This window comes from Saimiri boliviensis, chromosome 11, assembly GCF_048565385.1.
Source record: "Saimiri boliviensis isolate mSaiBol1 chromosome 11, mSaiBol1.pri, whole genome shotgun sequence".
In the NCBI taxonomy this organism is placed as follows: domain Eukaryota; kingdom Metazoa; phylum Chordata; class Mammalia; order Primates; family Cebidae; genus Saimiri; species Saimiri boliviensis.
The window spans coordinates 17279763-17296296 of record NC_133459.1 but is presented as its reverse complement, the minus strand read 5'-3'; the positions used below and the strand labels follow the sequence as shown (position 1 = coordinate 17296296).

The following is a 16534-nucleotide window of genomic DNA, read 5'->3' as shown; positions in this document are numbered from 1 at the left end:
ATTTAATCGTACCTCTCTATCCCATAACCTCAGACCCTAACCTTGCAACCTGGAACATTTTTCTTTTAAAAGATTGCAGTTATTCTTTAAAAGGAATTCTGCTGCCAGTTGGTAAAAATGCTGTGTATTGCTCTATGTCCTGTTACATTAATAATATGCATAACAATCATGGGTGCTTTACTGCTCTGTGAGGGCCTACTAGGCACTGAATGCCTGGCATACATCACCTCTAACTCATGGCCATCCTGTGAGGATAATCTACAGGTAGAAAAACTGAGGGACAGGAAATCAAAGTGACTAGCTCGTGATTGTTCAGTGGTAAGTGGCAGACCCTGGCTTTGAACCCAGGTCTGGCCCATTCTGCTGTGGTTTTCCCATTTCGCCTTCTGGGCATCCTCCCAGCTGCAACTGGCAGGAGCTATGATGAAAGACAGTTGACTCTCCTTTTCCCAGCAGTAGAGATGAAAGGGCACCAATCATAGCAACCAGGGTGCTCTATCCCTTTTGTTGAGCATCTACTATGTGCCAGGCCTGGAGGACCCCCACCCTAGGAGGAGATGAGGATACTTAATAAGATCTGTCTGCAAGTGCAGCAGGAAGTCAGAATTGCAGCTGTGCACAGGGCAGGGGTGTCATCATGGTGGAGAGGGTCGCGGAAGGCAGGACTGATGTAGGGAGTGGGCAGGCGCTGGAGCTTCCAGAAGGGGAGTGGGAGAGGAGTGGGGGCCACATGGTTGGGCTCATGTGGTGAAGACCGAGAGGCCACAGGAAGTGCAGGTGATACTGGAGGGCATCAAGTGCCGGATGAAGGAGAGGGGGCTTTGTCCTAGAGGCAGCTGGAGTTCATAGAGAGTTTCAAGCACCGAGATGACGTTCTTGAGACAGCTCAACAAGTCAATTTAGGGCTGTGGTGGGTGATGATGGAGTCAAGAAACAGGGAGCCCAGCCCACCCCATGTAGGCTTCGCCCAGGGTCTCTGCTGGCATCAACGGCGTCCTTGTGTGAATCAGATGATGCTCTTTTGTGCAGACAAGTTAGAACAAGACGCTCTTTGCTTCGGATGGACGCAGACCTGTGCCAGGCGTGTGGCTTGGTGGCCTGAGTGGGCTGGACTCCAGCTGTTCCTCCCAGTTGTCCTAACTGGACCCACCTGTGCAGGGCACAACCTGCAAAATGGTCTGTGGTGTCCTTCCTACGTCCCGTCCCCCTTGCCGGGTCATACTACGACACTGTTTATTTTTGTCGTAACACGTATCCCAAGTTGTTACTGCGTTGATTTTCTTTTTTTGTTTGCTGGCTATTCCCCACACCTTCCCAACAGGCCAATGAGAGCAGGGACCTTGTCAATCCTTTCCAATGTGGTATCCCAAGTTGCTGGCACTGGTCTGGCTTGGAGTCGATTCTCAGTGGGTATTGAATGAATGAGTGACTGGGCACTTATGTGCCGGACACCGTGTTCACCTCTTTATTTGAATTCTCGGTTACCCTCAGACACCCGATGAGCAGACACTGTTTCTACATGGGTGCTCTCCCATACACAGGTGAAACTGAGGTTCGGAGAAGTGACAGGCACCCAGCTAGGGAGTGGCCAGGGGTGGTGGTAATGGATGGTGATGAAATAGTGCTGAGGTAGTGGGGATGGGCACCCCATGAGAGGCAAGGCAGAGAGAGAGAGGCCTCAGGGGTGACGAGGAGAGTGGGAGATGGCGCTGGGCGGATGTGCTGCCCGTGGTGATGGCGGTGGCGGAGTAAGATCAGTGGAGGTTGGGTAAGTTCAGGCTGGCAAATTTGTGGCCATCACAGTAAAAATGTTCCGCAGGTAATTGAATCATAGGGAGCCCACATCCTGCACAGCCTCCTCGGCTGTGACCACAGCGCCTGCCCCGAGGGTGGTCTACCCCGGCAGGGGAGGGCACCAGGGGGTGGTTGCCGTAGAGACTGCAGGGCACCTCCATCCTCCTCCCTTGGGGTTCTAGGCAAATGGGTGTGAGCAGCCACGGGCATCCCTTTCTTCCAGACACATAGGGCTAGTCCCCCCCGGGTCCCAAACCTTCACCATCCAAGACAGTCTGTTCTTGGAGATTCAGGTGGAATTCAGCAGAAGGAAATCCCACTGGCGGTGGGAGCCACAGCCCCTCTTCTCCTGCAGCCTCTCCAGGGTTGACAGCCTGGGATGGGTCAGGGTTGCGAGGTTCTCAGGTTCTGGTCCAATCCTTCTATTTCACAAATGGGACCCTTGGCTACCTGTCTGTCTGTGTGTCTCTGAAGGTGTAGCCCAGTGAACACTCCCATTTATGGAGGGAAAATCTAGGAGCCAGATCCTTGGGATAGTTGAGCTGGAAGCTTTTTCAGGGTCAGCCCAGCAAGGTTCATAAACTTGCCCAGAGTCACACAGCAATTTACGGACAGAGCTGGGACTGGACCTTAGGTCGGAGGACGCCCAGTTCAAAGTGTGCTCTAGTTTGTCCCAGCTGCTGCCCGCTGAGAGTGACGTGGGGCTGGGGAACGGGGAGAGACTGGAATGAGAACTGACCCTAAGGTGTGGGGAGCAGGAAGGACCCAGGGAGCAGGGGAGATCCCAGCTGACCTTTGCAGGTGACAGAGACAGTGGACTCTGTACCTCATTTATTGGGTCCCGCAGGGATGATTGAGGTGACTTCTAGGGAAAAGAAATTCTATCAGCCCCTCAGGAGCGCTTCCTGTCTCAGGCTCTGCTCTAAGTCCCTGACATAGATGAACGCATTTGTTTGTTTCCAAGCCCAGAAGGTATCCTTTTTATTGCTCCCACTTTGCAGAAGAGGAAACGGCTTCAGAGAGGTTAAGCCAAAGGTCCAAGGCCTCACAGCAAGAGGCAGAGCTAAGGCCTGAACCCACATGTGTCTGATTCCAGAGCAGAGCTCTCAGCCACTGACTCCTAAACTGTCACCTTTTGGGAGATGTATTGCCTCCATATTACAGAGTTGGAAATCAAGGCTGGTGACATGGTAGAATCTTTCTCAGGTCCAGGAAAAAGTTTGGCCCGGATTCTGATGCTAGCTCCGCTTCCCTTCACTCTGACCCCACCAGCTGCTTGAGGAGATCTGGAAGGTCAACTTCACTCTCCTGGACCACCAAATCTCCTTCGACCCACAAGGGGACGTGGCCCTGCACTTGGAGATTGTCCAGTGGCAATGGGACCTGAGCCAGAATTTCTTCCAGAGCGTCGCCTCCTACAGCCCCCTGCAGGGACACCTGAAGGACATCCAAGACATCTCCTGGCACACGGTCAACAACACGGTCAGCCAGGGGGCCTGGTGGGTGGGCAGGCCTGGGGCTCATGCTGGAGTGGCTGGGGCCTTTTTCATTATGGACTGAGCCTGGAGATTCTTTATCAATCGCTGCGGGGATCTCTATTTGTGGGTGTGTAGTCTGGGGTCCAGTCCTTCCCCCATGGATTGGGAACTATGCATGTTCAGGGGTTTCTAGTTTCCCAGGAAGAGGGGTTGAGGGGCCTCAGCAAGGTAAACACTCACCGAACATGTGTGCGCCTGGTCTGGTGCTAAGAATTTCAATTCTCATCCCAACCCTGGGACTGTGGTTTTTGGCACCAGGGACTAGTTTAGTGGAAGACAATTTTTCCACTACTAGGGGAAGGATAGTTTCTGGATGACTCAAGCGCATTACACTGTGCATTTTATTTCTATTGTTATTAGATTGTAATATATAATGAAATAATTATACAACTCACCATAATGTAGTATCAGTGGGAGCGCTAAGCTTGTTTTCCTGCAACTGGCTGATCCCATTTGGGGGTGATGGAAGACATTGACAGATCATCAGGCATTAGATTCTCTCTCTTTCTTGAGACAGTCTTACTCTGTCACCCAGGCTGGAATGCAGTGGTGCAATCTTGGCTCACTGCAACCTCTACAACCAGGGCTCAAGTGATTCTTCTGCTTCAGCCTCCCAAGCAGCTGGGATTACAGGAGTGCACCACCACACCTGACTAATTTTTGTGTTTTTAGTAGGGAACAGGCTTTCACCATGTTGTTCAGGTTGGTCTGGAACTCCTGACCTCAAGTGATCTGCCCACCTCAGCCTCCCAAAGTTCTGGGATTACAAGCATAAGCCACAGTGCCTGGCTGAGACAAGTCAATCTTTCAATCTGGTTTCTATTACTCTGTCTTTGTTCTCTGGTTTGCATTAACATGAGACATAGATCTTCTTGCTTTGTGCCGACTCTCGAGGATCCATGCATATACCTTTCCCCAAGCACCCTTGTCTCCATTCTTCCACTCTTGCTCTTTCCAGCCAAGCCATTCCATATTGTCCAGGAGCTTAGGAATATCCATCCTTCAGGACATCTCTCTATCCATACAAAGCAAACAACCAAGTGCCCTGCTTGCATCTCTACATACAAACAGTATCTTTCATCATTACTGTCCTTCAAGATTAGCACTGAAAAAAAGCTTAGTATGGCAGCAGTCCACGGTCAACTCACATTAATATATCAAGCCAGCCTACTTGGGAATCACTCCTGAATGTTCTTCTCTAATTATTTGTCATAAAGAATCTCTCTATGAGGTCTTAGGTGTGATTTGAGGGAGAGGCATTTGTTATAACATAAATAGATAACAGGTATCACAATAATTGATTTATGAAATCTACTTGGACCCACTGGCACTTCTTGGATACCATTTCCCTTATATAAAGATTTGCTTTCATTCCTGCCTTTTTATAAGACTCTGTAAATCTGATAGTCACCTGATGTCCTGGCATCAGATACTCAATTTCCATGCTGGCCCAGGAGGACTCCAAGAGTTGATTTTTAAATAGAGAGTAGCATGTTGTTGTAGAAGACATGGCATTGTTGCATCCCTCTCTTTGGGCTTGCCAATTCTTATAAGCATAGATAACTCAAAGGTCATCAGATGTCCTTGATCATGTGGCCCCAGTGGCAGGATCACTTACACGGAAGCCAGGACCTCCTTCAGAGCCGTTCTCTGGGCCTGTTACTCTCTGCTCTGAAACTGAAAGCCTTCTGAATCACCTGATAAATGGGTTGGAGCAGTATTTCCAGGAGCAATTTATGTTGTCCCCCAAATCTAAAGAGGTTCACAAGGTGCTGTACTTTCATGGCAGCAGGTGTAGGGTGGATGACTTGTCTATTATGTTAGAATGGTTGTCCTGGCATTATCTGTGCCATTGGCCTCCTAAAAGCATCACCAATGTGAGAGCAACCCCCACCCTGAGTTTTGAATCTTTGTAAGGTTTATCTCTAACCGTCTGGCCTGCATAGGTCTTACTTGGATATAAAAGTACTTGCTACTTCCTACTAACCAGGTCCAATTACCATGGTATCATTAATATCATAGACCCGCTTAATGTTCTGCAGAATGCCAAGATGAACAAGTTTCACATGGACCACATTGAGATCAAGAGTGAAAGAGCAAGCTCTGTGATAAGATAGTGAACATTAGTGATTTGATAAGATAGTGTTAGTGATGTGACATCTTTCTTCTTTTTTAATACATATGTTTATAATTATAAATTTTCCTCTTAAGTATTGTTTTCACTGTACCCCATTAATTTTGGTATGTTTTAAAATTTTTAAATATTTGTTATAAAGACATATAACATTTACCAACTTACCTATTTTTAAGCATACAATTCAGTAATGCGAAGTGCATTCACATTTTTGTGCAACAGATCTCTAGAACTTTTTCGTTTTGCAGAATTCTAACTCTATTCCCATTGAACAACTCCTCATTTCTCCCTTCCTTCAGCCTCTGGAAACCATCCTTCTACTTTCTGTTTCTGTGAGTTTGACTACTTTAGATACCTTATATAAGTAGAATCATATAGTATTTGTCTTTTTCTGGGGTTATGCTGTGTTTTTATTTTCATTAATCTGAAAGTATTTTCTAATTTCCCTTGTGAATACTACTCTGATTTATTGTTATTTAAGGTTATGTTGTTTAATTTCCACATATCTATGAATTCCACAAATTTCCTTCTGTTATTGATTTCTATTTCATTACATTGTTGTTAGAGAACATACCTGTTATCATTTCAGTCCTTTTAAGTTTATTAAAACTTGTTCTATGGCCTAACATATGGTCTGTCCTGGAGAACGTTTCACGTGCAGTTGAGAAAAATGTGTATTCTATTGTTGTTGAGTAGTGTTCTACAGATGTCTGTTAGGTTTAGTTGGTGATATGGTTTAGCTGTGTCCCCACCCAAATCTCATCTTGAATTGTAGCTCCCATAATCCCCATGTGTTGTGGGAGGAATCCAGTGGGAGGTAATTGAATTATGGGGGCAGGTTTTTCCCATTTTGTTCTTGTAATAGTGAATAAGTCTCATGACATCTGATGATTTTATAAAGGCCGGTTCCCCTGCACACGCTCTCTTGCCTGTTGCCATGTAAGATGTACCTTTGCTCCTCCTTCACCTTCCACCATGATTGCGAGGCCTCCCCAGCCATGTGGAACTGTGAGTCTATGAAGTCCCTTTTTCTTTATAAATTACCCAGTCCCAGGTATTTCTTCACAGCAGTGTGAAAATGGACGAATACAATTGGTTTATAGTGTTGTTCAAGTTCAAGCTGTCTATTTCTTTGTTGATCTTCTGTTTAACTCTGTGCATTATTGATAGTGAAGTACAGAAGTTTCCACCTATTGTTAAAGATTACATGTTAAATTACCTATTTTGTTATTTGATTCTGATGCTTTTTGCTTAATATATTTTAGGCTGTTTTGTTAGGGGAATATACATTTATTTTTATGGTATCTTCTTAATGAATTGACCTTTTATCATTCCAAAATGTCCTTCTTTTCTTCTAGTAACCATTTTTGTTGGTATTTTTCCCTTTCTTATTTCATTCTTTGTTTTTGTTATTTGCTTCATTCTTTCATGCATGTTTGTTATTTGGAGCAAGAATATGATATGCCTAGGTATAGTTTATCCTGCTTAGTGTTCTTGCAGCTTTCTGGAACTGTGGATTGGTGTCTGTCTGTAATTTTGGAAAATATTGAGCCATTATTACTTCAAATATTTCCACTGTTCTTTTTTCTTTTTCTACTTCTTCTGATAGTCTCATTATGTGTATGTTACACCTTTGAAATTGTCTATAGTCCTTGGATTTTTAAAAAACCTTTCTTTCTTTCTTTCCTTCTTCCTTCCTTCCTTTCTTCTTTCTTTCCCTTTCTCTCCTTCCTTCCCTCCTTCCTTCCTTCCTTCTTCCTCTCTCCCTTCCTCCTCCCTCCCTCCTTCCTTCTTTTTTGAGACAGAGTTTCCCTCGCTTGCCCATGCTGGAGTGCAGTAGTGTGATCTCGGCTCACTGCAACCTCCACCTCCTGGGTTCAAGGAATTCTTGTGCCTCAGCCTCCCAAGTAGCTGGGATTACAGGCATGTGTCACCATGCCCAACTAATTTTTTTATTTTTAGTGGAGGTGGGGTTTTGCCATGTTGGCTAGGCTGGTCTCAAACTCCTGGCCTCAAGTGATCCACCCACTCTGGCCTCCCAAAGTGCTGGGATTGCAGGCATGAGCCACAGTACCTGGTCTTTTACTGTTGTTGTTTTTTCTTTGCTTTATAGTTGGGGAAGTTCCTACTGACATATCATCAAGCTCACTATTCTTTTCTCAGTTGTATCCAGCCTATGTGATCACATCAAAGGCATTCTCCATTTCTGTTGTTTGCTTGTTTTTTATTTCTAGCATTTCCTTTGTATTCTTTCTTAGAATTTCAATTTGTCTGATTACAGTTTTTACCTTTTTCTTGCATGTTGTTCACTTTTTCAGTTAGAGCTCTTAGAAAATTAATCAGTTATTTAAAATTTCCCACTGGATAATTCCAACGTATCTGCCATATCTGAACTGGTTCTGATGCTTATTTTGTCTCTTCAGACTATGTTTTTTTGCCTTTTAGCATGGCTTGTAACTTTTTGCTGAAAGCCAGACATGACATATTGGGTAAAATAAATTGAGGTAAATAAATTTTTAGTATGAGATTTTATGTTTATTTGGGTAGGAGTTAAACTATGTTTACTATTTGTTATAAATAAACAGCAACGGTGTCAAAGGCCAACATTTTCTCTAGTGTCCTTTTTTGTTTCCCATTTCGGCTTTGGGTTTCCCTAGATATTCCTTCTTAAATACAGTCTGAGCCTTGCAGTTCTTTCAGCTGCATCCCTTGATTGACGTGGTGTTAAGGTAGAGGGGAAGTGTTGTGTCATCCTGTGATTGGGTCTCAATCTTTCAGTGAGCCTGTGCCCCAGAACTGTGACCTTCATAAGTGCTTCTCACCCCACCTCCTTAGGTAAGACAAGGAGGCTAGAGGGGGCTGAGTTGGGAATTTCTCTTTTTCCATGTCAGTTAAGTTCTGGTAAAATTCACATCAGTTGGGTTCTGGTAAGATAGTTTCCCTTGAGGAAAGGCATTTGTTAAGGAGGACAGAATGCTCTGAGCATATTTCAGAATGGCTCCTTTCCTTATCTCCCTGCTAGAAGCATGAGGTTTTAATTTTTTCTACAATTCTCCCCCCACCCCCCAAAACCTATGGGGCTCCTGGAGGTTAAACTTATGGCAATATTAGGGGCACCCCTAAGGCCGTGCCCCAGAAATGTTTGTCTCTAAGCTAGTCCACACTTAGTCTCCAGCAGTTAGTCATTTACTCTTTCAGTTTTCTTACCATTTGTTATCTTCAGTGGCCTTTTCTACTCCTAGCGCCCTAGATTCATATATTCTGAACACTTTCTGTATCCACCTCACCCTCTAGTTTTGGGGGCTGCAGTTTGCCCTGTGATCCTGATTCCATGATGGATCTAAGAAGAATTGTTAATTTTCAGTTTGTTCAGCTTTTTGGTTGTTTTGAGGATGGGAATGATGATTTCCAAGCTCCTTGCGTGCTAGACTGGAAACCGGCAGTCCCCCGATCTCTCTGCACCCCCTCCAAGGAGGCTTTTGTCCACAATACTATTCTGAAATTGCTTCTGTCAAGGTCACCAGTGTCTGTGTGTTGCCAATCCAGTAGTTTCCATGATGGCTACCCTATAAATAACATTTGACACAACTGATCACTTCTCTTTGGACACAATATCTTTACCTGGACTCTGAGCCATTCTTTCTCTTGGGTTTCCCACATCCATGACCACTCCTAAAGCTCCTCTTCTGTTTCACCCTCATCTCCCTATCTTCAGCCTTGGAGGATGCCAGAGTTCAGACATTAGATTTATTCTCTTCTCTGTCTACTTGACAGGAAATATTATCCACATATTTATAATTCTCAGTTCTGTATCTTCATACTGGACTTCTCCCCTGAAATTCAATTTACATATTCATTTGCCTACTCAAACCTGCTTCCCCAACGTCCTCCCATGTCAACAGAAGGCAACACCCTTGTTTAAACTAAAAACACTGGCATCATCCTTGACTCCTTCCTTTGTCATCCAATCCAGCAGGAAATCCCATCCAGTCCACCTCCAGGTTACATCCAGAATCTGACTGCTTCTCACCTCCGTTGCTCTCTCTTTAGTCAGAGCCGTGGCCATGTCTCACCTGGGGAAATAAATAAATAACATCTTACCTCATCTCTTGCTTCTGCCTTTGTATCTTGCAGTCTACACTCAACACAGAAAATAAGGCAACGCTGTTAAAATGAAGTCAGACCCTTTCACTCCTCTGCCTGGAATCCTCCAGTAGCTTCTCACGTCACTCTGAGCAAACACCAGAGTATTTTGACTCTGCCTCCTTGAGCTGACCTGCCCCTCTCCCTTTTGCCCATCCCAAACCCCACTGGTCTGGTTCTTCCTCAACTATCCCAAGTTTCTTACACAGGCTGTTCGCTCTGCCTTGAGAGATATCTTTGTGATGTACGCCCTTCCAGCCTTAGGTCTCTCCTCCACCATCACGGCTCAGCAAGGCCTTTCTTTCTTGCCCACCCCATTTGAAAGTGCGATCCACTCCCACAGCATTCTCCTTCTCCACCCTTTCTGTGCTGCTTCATTTTTCTCAGCAGTATTTCTCACCATTCATCCCATCATATATTCATATGTTTGTCATCATCTCCTTCCCCATGAAAGTACGAATTCCTTTAGAACGCAACTCTGCCTCCTTTGGTTCGCGGCTGTGTTCCTAGTGCCTGGCACTATATGTGCCCAATAACTTTTTGAATGAATGAACAGCAGGATGAGATTCCAGGGACATGAGGAAGGATTAATTTGATGATTCAGGGAAAGGTGGCAGACAGGATATCTGGCAAGGAAGTGGTGGAAAGCAGGTCTGGATAAGGGGTGTGTGTGTGTGTGTGTGTGTTATGTGTGTTGGTGTGCACCTCCCTGCACGTGTGTAATCACACACACGGCAGAGAAGACCAGGGTCTAGAAAGTCTGGCAGAGGATAAGATGTTTTATTCTGGCTGATGGAAAGTCACGGGGGTTCTGGAAACGCCCCCGATGGATGCACACAAGAGGGACTACGGGGAGGAACCTGAAAGCAGAGGACCTTAGAGGCGCCAGAGAGAGGGCTTAGGCACTGTCCTCGTCTGGGCCCTTGGCCCTTCTTATGTGTGCTCATGCCACACTCACCTAATGGGTCCTCAGAATGATTTTTATACAACCCAAAACTTACAAGGCCACTTGCCAGCTGGAGAGCCGTGGTGCCCTCCCACTGCCCCGGCGTTGTTAGTGTGCCATGGAGGGGCCTTCGGAATGTGGCTTTCCCGCCACCTCCCCATGCCTCCTGACTCCAGCCGGGCCCAGATCCTCCATCTTTCCAATCGTGCCATCCTCCTCCACCCCCTTCCCATTGCTTCGATTGTTTCCTCTCCATGTAATTCATTCATTTGTTTAATACGCCATGATTGCAGGCCTCCTTTGTGCTGGGTACTCTTCTATGTTCTGGAAATAAAGAAGTAAAACAATAGACAGGATTGCTGCCTGCCTGCTCTTGTTCACCCGAACGAGAAAGGTCTCTGCCCTTCCAGAAAGCCTGCGTGAATTAAGAGTCTTGGTTGCAAGTGACAGAAAATGATGTAAGCAATGATCAGGAAGAGTACTGATCAGGGTCGGCGCAGTGGCTCATGCCTGTAATCCCAGCACTTTGGGAGGCTGAGGTGGGTGGATCACCTGAGGTCAGGACTTTGAGACCAGCCTGGTCAACACAGCGAAATCCTGTCTCTACTAAAAATACAACAACAACAAATTAGCCGAGCGTGATGGCATGCACCTATCATCCCAACCATTTGGGAGGCTGAGGTAGCAGAATGGCTTGAACCTGGGAGGTGGAGCCGAGAACGGCTTGAACCTGCAGTGAACCGAGATTGTGCCACTGCACTCCAACTAAGTGACGAAGCAAGACTCCATCTCAACAAACCAACCAACCAATGAGGACTGATCAGTAGGAGTTCATTTATTGCTTCATGTAACTGAAAACTCTGGGGACAGACAGTGAGGCTTCAGGCACAGATGGATTCAGGGTCTCACTCTCTCCATCTCTCGGAGCCTTCCTTGGCCATGTTGTCTCCTTCATGACAAGATGGCTGCAGCAGCCCCAGGGTGGCATCTAGCCTCCCAGCAACCTCAGAAAATCTTTGACTCAACAGTTGGGTACTATTACCAGAGGAAGGTGGATTAAGTCTTGGGCAGGCAAAACTCAAGAGTCTCTACAAAGGTCTGGTTCTCGTGGCCTGTCCAGCCCCTTTCCCCCTCCCAGGCAGGGACTAGGCTTTCTCCCCTGAACATGCTGCTGGTTACGGAGGGGAGGAGGATCCCAGAATGTGGGAAAGGAGGATTCAGGGTCTCCTGCCCTCCCCCCTCTAGATCCCTGTGTCCATGTGTTCCAAGAGGTGCCAGTCAGGGCAGAAGAAGAAGCCCGTGGGCATCCACACCTGCTGTTTCGAGTGCATTGACTGCCCTCCAGGGACCTTCCTCAATCAGACTGCAAGTATGATTGGAGGCTTAGCACTCCTGCCCCGCCCCTGCCCCGCCCCTGGAGTCTCTAGGGCTCCTTCCCTTTGGCAGAGTCTCTGGAGTCTCTCTCAGGGGGATGTGAGTGTCCAAAGACCATATCTGATTCCTCTTACATCCTCCCAAAACCTTGCATAGAGCGAAATCCTCCATACAGGCTGCTTCAGAGAGAAAAGAAGGGACAACATTCCCCCAAGCAAGGCTGCAGCTCGGTCCACTCCACACACACGCAGCCCAGGGCCCAGGGAGCATCCACTGGATGATGAATGAATGAATGGATGAATGGTGCTTGCCATAGGAGGAAAGTTTCTGGCAGACAGGGACGACCCTAACTCATGTATCCCTCTGGCTTCCCAAGTGCCTAGCATAGCTCACAGCACAGCACGGTTGCTCAGCGGGTGCCTGTCGAATGACTTCCTTGATGAGAAGAAAGATCATTTCTTCCCATAGAACACTCTAGGAAGGTGCAGACAACGCCGTTTCTGTCCACATTAGTGTTTTGTACAGTTCAGAGCTGGAGCTCAATTTTTTTTGACGTCACTAGTGTAAATTAAATGGATGATGACATTCACCAAATACAAGTATTTACTATGTGCCTAGCAGACCACAGAGCACAGAGGAGGTGGTGAGCCAGCTTGTGGAATGATTTCATTGGCCCTCCTCTCACAGCCAGTCAATAGCTGGGAGGCAAGGGCTGGGTTTTATCCATCTCTCTGTGGACTGCCACTCCAGGTGCCTAATATAATGTATGGTGCTCAAAAAAACACGGATTGAATGCATTCTTTGAGTAAGTGGTCAAATGCATCTCACACCAGAGGGTGAGAGGTAATACACTCTGAGTCAATAAGACCTGGGTTCAAATCCTGCCTATCTAATTTGCTGGCTTTGTGACTTTGGGCAAATTAGTTCACCTGACTGAGCCTTGGTTTCCTCATCGGTGAAGTGCGGTTGCGTGAGAATTTGATGAGCCAATGCACATAAGGGACTCAAGGAGCATTTGCTGTGAATGCAAAGGTTGCCCCTGGTGCTCTCTCCCTTGGTGCTCTCTCCCCATCCCTGGGGCCTGGGCCTGTGCAGGGCTGGGAGGATGCAGGTGCTTGGAAGATGGGCTTGGCTAATGGGAGTCGCTGTGGGCTTTTGCAGATGAATATGATTGCCAGGCCTGCCCGAGTAACGAGTGGTCCCACCAGAGCGAGACCTCCTGCTTCAAGCGGCGGCTCTCTTTCCTGGAATGGCACGAGGCAGCCACCATCGCTGTGGCCCTGCTGGCCGCCCTGGGCTTCCTCAGCACCCTGGCCATCCTGGTGATATTCTGGAGGCACTTCGAGACGCCCATGGTTCGCTCAGCTGGAGGCCCCATGTGCTTCCTGATGCTGACGCTGCTGCTGGTGGCGTACATGGTGGTCCCGGTGTACGTGGGGCTGCCCAAGGTCTCCACCTGCCTCTGCCGCCAGGCCCTCTTCCCCGTCTGCTTCACCATCTGCATCTCCTGCATCGCCGTGCGCTCCTTCCAGATCGTCTGCGTCTTCAAGATGGCCAGCCGCTTCCCGCGCGCCTACAGCTACTGGGTCCGCTACCAGGGCTCCTACGTCTCTGTGGCGTTTATCACGGCACTCAAGATGGTCACTGTGGTGATCAGTTTGCTGGCTACGGGCCTCAACCCCACCACCCGCACTGACACCGATGACCCCAAGATCATGATCATCTCCTGTAACCCCAACTACCGCAACAGCCTGCTGTTCAACACCAGCCTGGACCTGCTGCTCTCGGTGGCGGGTTTCAGCTTCGCCTACATGGGCAAGGAGCTGCCCACCAATTACAACGAGGCCAAGTTCATCACCTTCAGCATGACCTTCTATTTCACCTCGTCCGTCTCCCTCTGCACCTTCATGTCTGTCTACGATGGGGTGCTGGTCACCATCGTGGACCTCTTGGTCACCGTGTTCAACCTCCTGGCCATCAGTCTGGGCTACTTCGGCCCCAAGTGCTACATGATCCTCTTCTACCCGGAGCGCAACACGCCAGCCTACTTCAACAGCATGATCCAGGGTTACACCATGAGGCGGGACTAGCGCCGCCCAGGGGCATCCGGGAGGGAGGGCCTCGGTGTTGGGAGGCGGAAGCCGGGGGTCTTGCTGGTTCAACGCCAGAGGGAGGCAGGGAAGCCATCCCCAACTTTTCCCACCTTGCCCTGGTTTCTGATTTAACAGTCCTTGGCGGTTCTCTGCATCGGGGCCATTTCTGCCCACTTAGTGATGGATGCCTTAAAACATCCACTTTGTTCCTTTCCCTTGACCAATTTTAATTGTCAGGCACTGCCACCTTCTTCAAGAAAAAAACCACCCAAGGTGACCTATTGGTCGCCAATGACAGTCTGATTTAGCAGCCTCCAGCCGCCATCTGGCGGTCACAGTGGGCATCTGCGGTTGCAGCTCATTCCCTTCACTCAAGTTCAAGGCTAAGGGAAGCCCTGGTGGGTGCTGGGCTGGGCTGGACCAGGGTTGGTGTGGGCTGGTGGGGCCTGCCGGTCAGCCTGTGAGCTCGGATAGTTCAGCCATGGCTCCATTCGCCAGCTGTCTCACGTGTCCGTTCCCTTTCCTTATTCCTGAAGAGCTTGGGCCCAGATCCTTGGGTTATGTCTCAGGGCTGGCCACGCATAGCATGCTTCCCAGATGCTTGTGAATAAACCCCCCTTGGGTGAAATGAATGCGCTTCCTTCCTGTTTTCAGAAGTCCCTTGAGAAAGAACATGTGGAATCAGACCTCAGTTTCAATCCCAGTAATGCCACTTCCAGGCTGTGTGACTTTAGGCCGTCACCTTGACGTTGATGTGGACAACAGCTTACATTTATTGCCAAGTCCCTGGCTAAGAACTTTTCTACTGTATCCACGTATCCCTCACAAAACTCTATTGGTTGTGTGCAATTATGCTCCTTATTTTACAGATGGTGGGCCGAGGGCAGGGGGAAGAAGAACTCAAAGAAGTTATAGAGCTTACCCAGAGTCACAAACCTTGTCTGAGCACCCCCTTCCTCTCCCCAGAGCCCACTCCCGGAGCCACTGTCCTTTACGGGGTAATATCCAGGTGGCCTGGCCTGGGAAGCTGTCCCCACTGTGGTGCACAGGGGGAAGGCTCGGCCTCCCCAGACAAGGAGTTGTGCTATGGCAGGGGATTCAGATGTTAGGGAGGTGGCTGGTGGCTGCAGTGACCAGGAAAGCCTTTGGGAGAAGCTAGCATTTCGAAAGAGCCTTGAAGGACACAGAAGTGTTGGAAGGCTGGAAGTTTCGATGTGTGGGGGAGGGGCAGGTGGGGCCAGGCGGGATGGAAAGAAGCCCAGGCAGTTCCAGGAGGAGCATGTGGCTGAGAGTGGCCAGGCTGTGAGAACTCAGCTTCAAAGGCCAGCTAAAAAAAAAGCCGGATGGGGGTGGAGGGGTCTGGCCCTGGGTGTCTGGTGTCTGGCCCTTGTCCTCCTTGGGTGGCTACTCCCAGCATCCTGTGCACATGCTGGTTTATCCCTCCCCTGGGTCACCTGGGATGCCATCCTGCTCCTGTCTGGCCACTGTGACCAGCCTCCTCTGCAGCTCGGTCCTCTTCCCACAGTTCCCAGTGCTGGCCTGGCCTTGTGGGCTGGAGACTGCTGGGCACAGACCCCAAGGATAGATGGTCAAGGTCTTTCTAAAATGTCCTTTCTCTGTCTCCTCCACTCACTTCCCAGGGGAGCCCAGAGCCTTGGCCGAGGCTCACCCCAGTCCCAAGCTTTTGGGGAGCCCCCTGCATGATCTGTCCCTGGGTGTGGCTGTGTCCCGTCCCCCTTGCCCTCGGGACCAGATTGTCAGAGGCTCAGGGAGTTTTAAGCTGTTAATTCTCTTTTCTTGCATGCTTCTGATGCCTTGCTTTAATTTTTTTTTTAAAAGAGATAATCACCTCATTTCTTGGTTCTGTCTCTTGGACCACCATGAGAGAAGAGAATCCTGGAATCCCACCGACCTCAGAGGGCCTCTGCTCCACACCTAGGGCAGCCCTGAGGCTGGGATCTTGAGCTTTTAGCGTTCTCTCCAGTGATGGGAGCCTCACCGAGGACAACTCTAGTTATCAGAAACTTCTTCTTAGCTCAAATCAAAACCTGACTCCCTGGGATTTCTGTTTACGGACATTAGTTTCATCCTTCGGGATCATGAATTAAATCTAATTTCTAGCCTAAGCATGGTGGCTCACGCCTGTAATCTCAGCAGTTTGGGAAGCCAATGTAGGAAGATTGCTTGAGGCCAGGAGTTTGAGATCAGCCTGGGCAATGTAGCAAGACCCCATCTCTACAAAAATAAAAATTAGCTGGGCATGGTGGTGTGTGCCTGTAGTCCCAGTTACTCAAGAAGCTGAGGCAGGAGGACCTCTTGAGTGCAGGAGTTAGAGGCCACAGTGAGCAATGATTGTGCCACTGCATTCCAGCCTGAACGACAGAGCAAGCCCTTGTCTCTCCTTTCCCAGAAAACTGCATTCCTCTTTCTCACGGTGCCTTTTACATACAATAACAAAAAGAATAGCTTTTCAAGGAGCACCTACTGTGTGCCAGGTACTTTTCACACATTA

At 48.3% G+C, this 16534-nt stretch overlaps 1 protein-coding gene across 4 annotated transcripts in view; it reads left to right on the top strand.

Moving 5' to 3' along the window:
* TAS1R2 (taste 1 receptor member 2) overlaps positions 1–14654 on the top strand; it is a 31144-nt gene extending 16490 nt beyond the window's left edge. For all 4 annotated transcript variants that reach the window (XM_074380164.1, XM_074380165.1, XM_039474455.2 and 1 more), the window contains 3 exons: positions 3067–3276; positions 11801–11924; positions 13091–14654. In XM_074380164.1, coding sequence (XP_074236265.1) covers positions 3067–3276; positions 11801–11924; positions 13091–14019 — 1263 coding nt within the window. In that variant the 3' untranslated portion in view covers positions 14020–14654. The remainder of the gene's footprint in view (positions 1–3066; positions 3277–11800; positions 11925–13090) is intronic.
* Positions 14655–16534: the final 1880 nt, after the last annotated feature.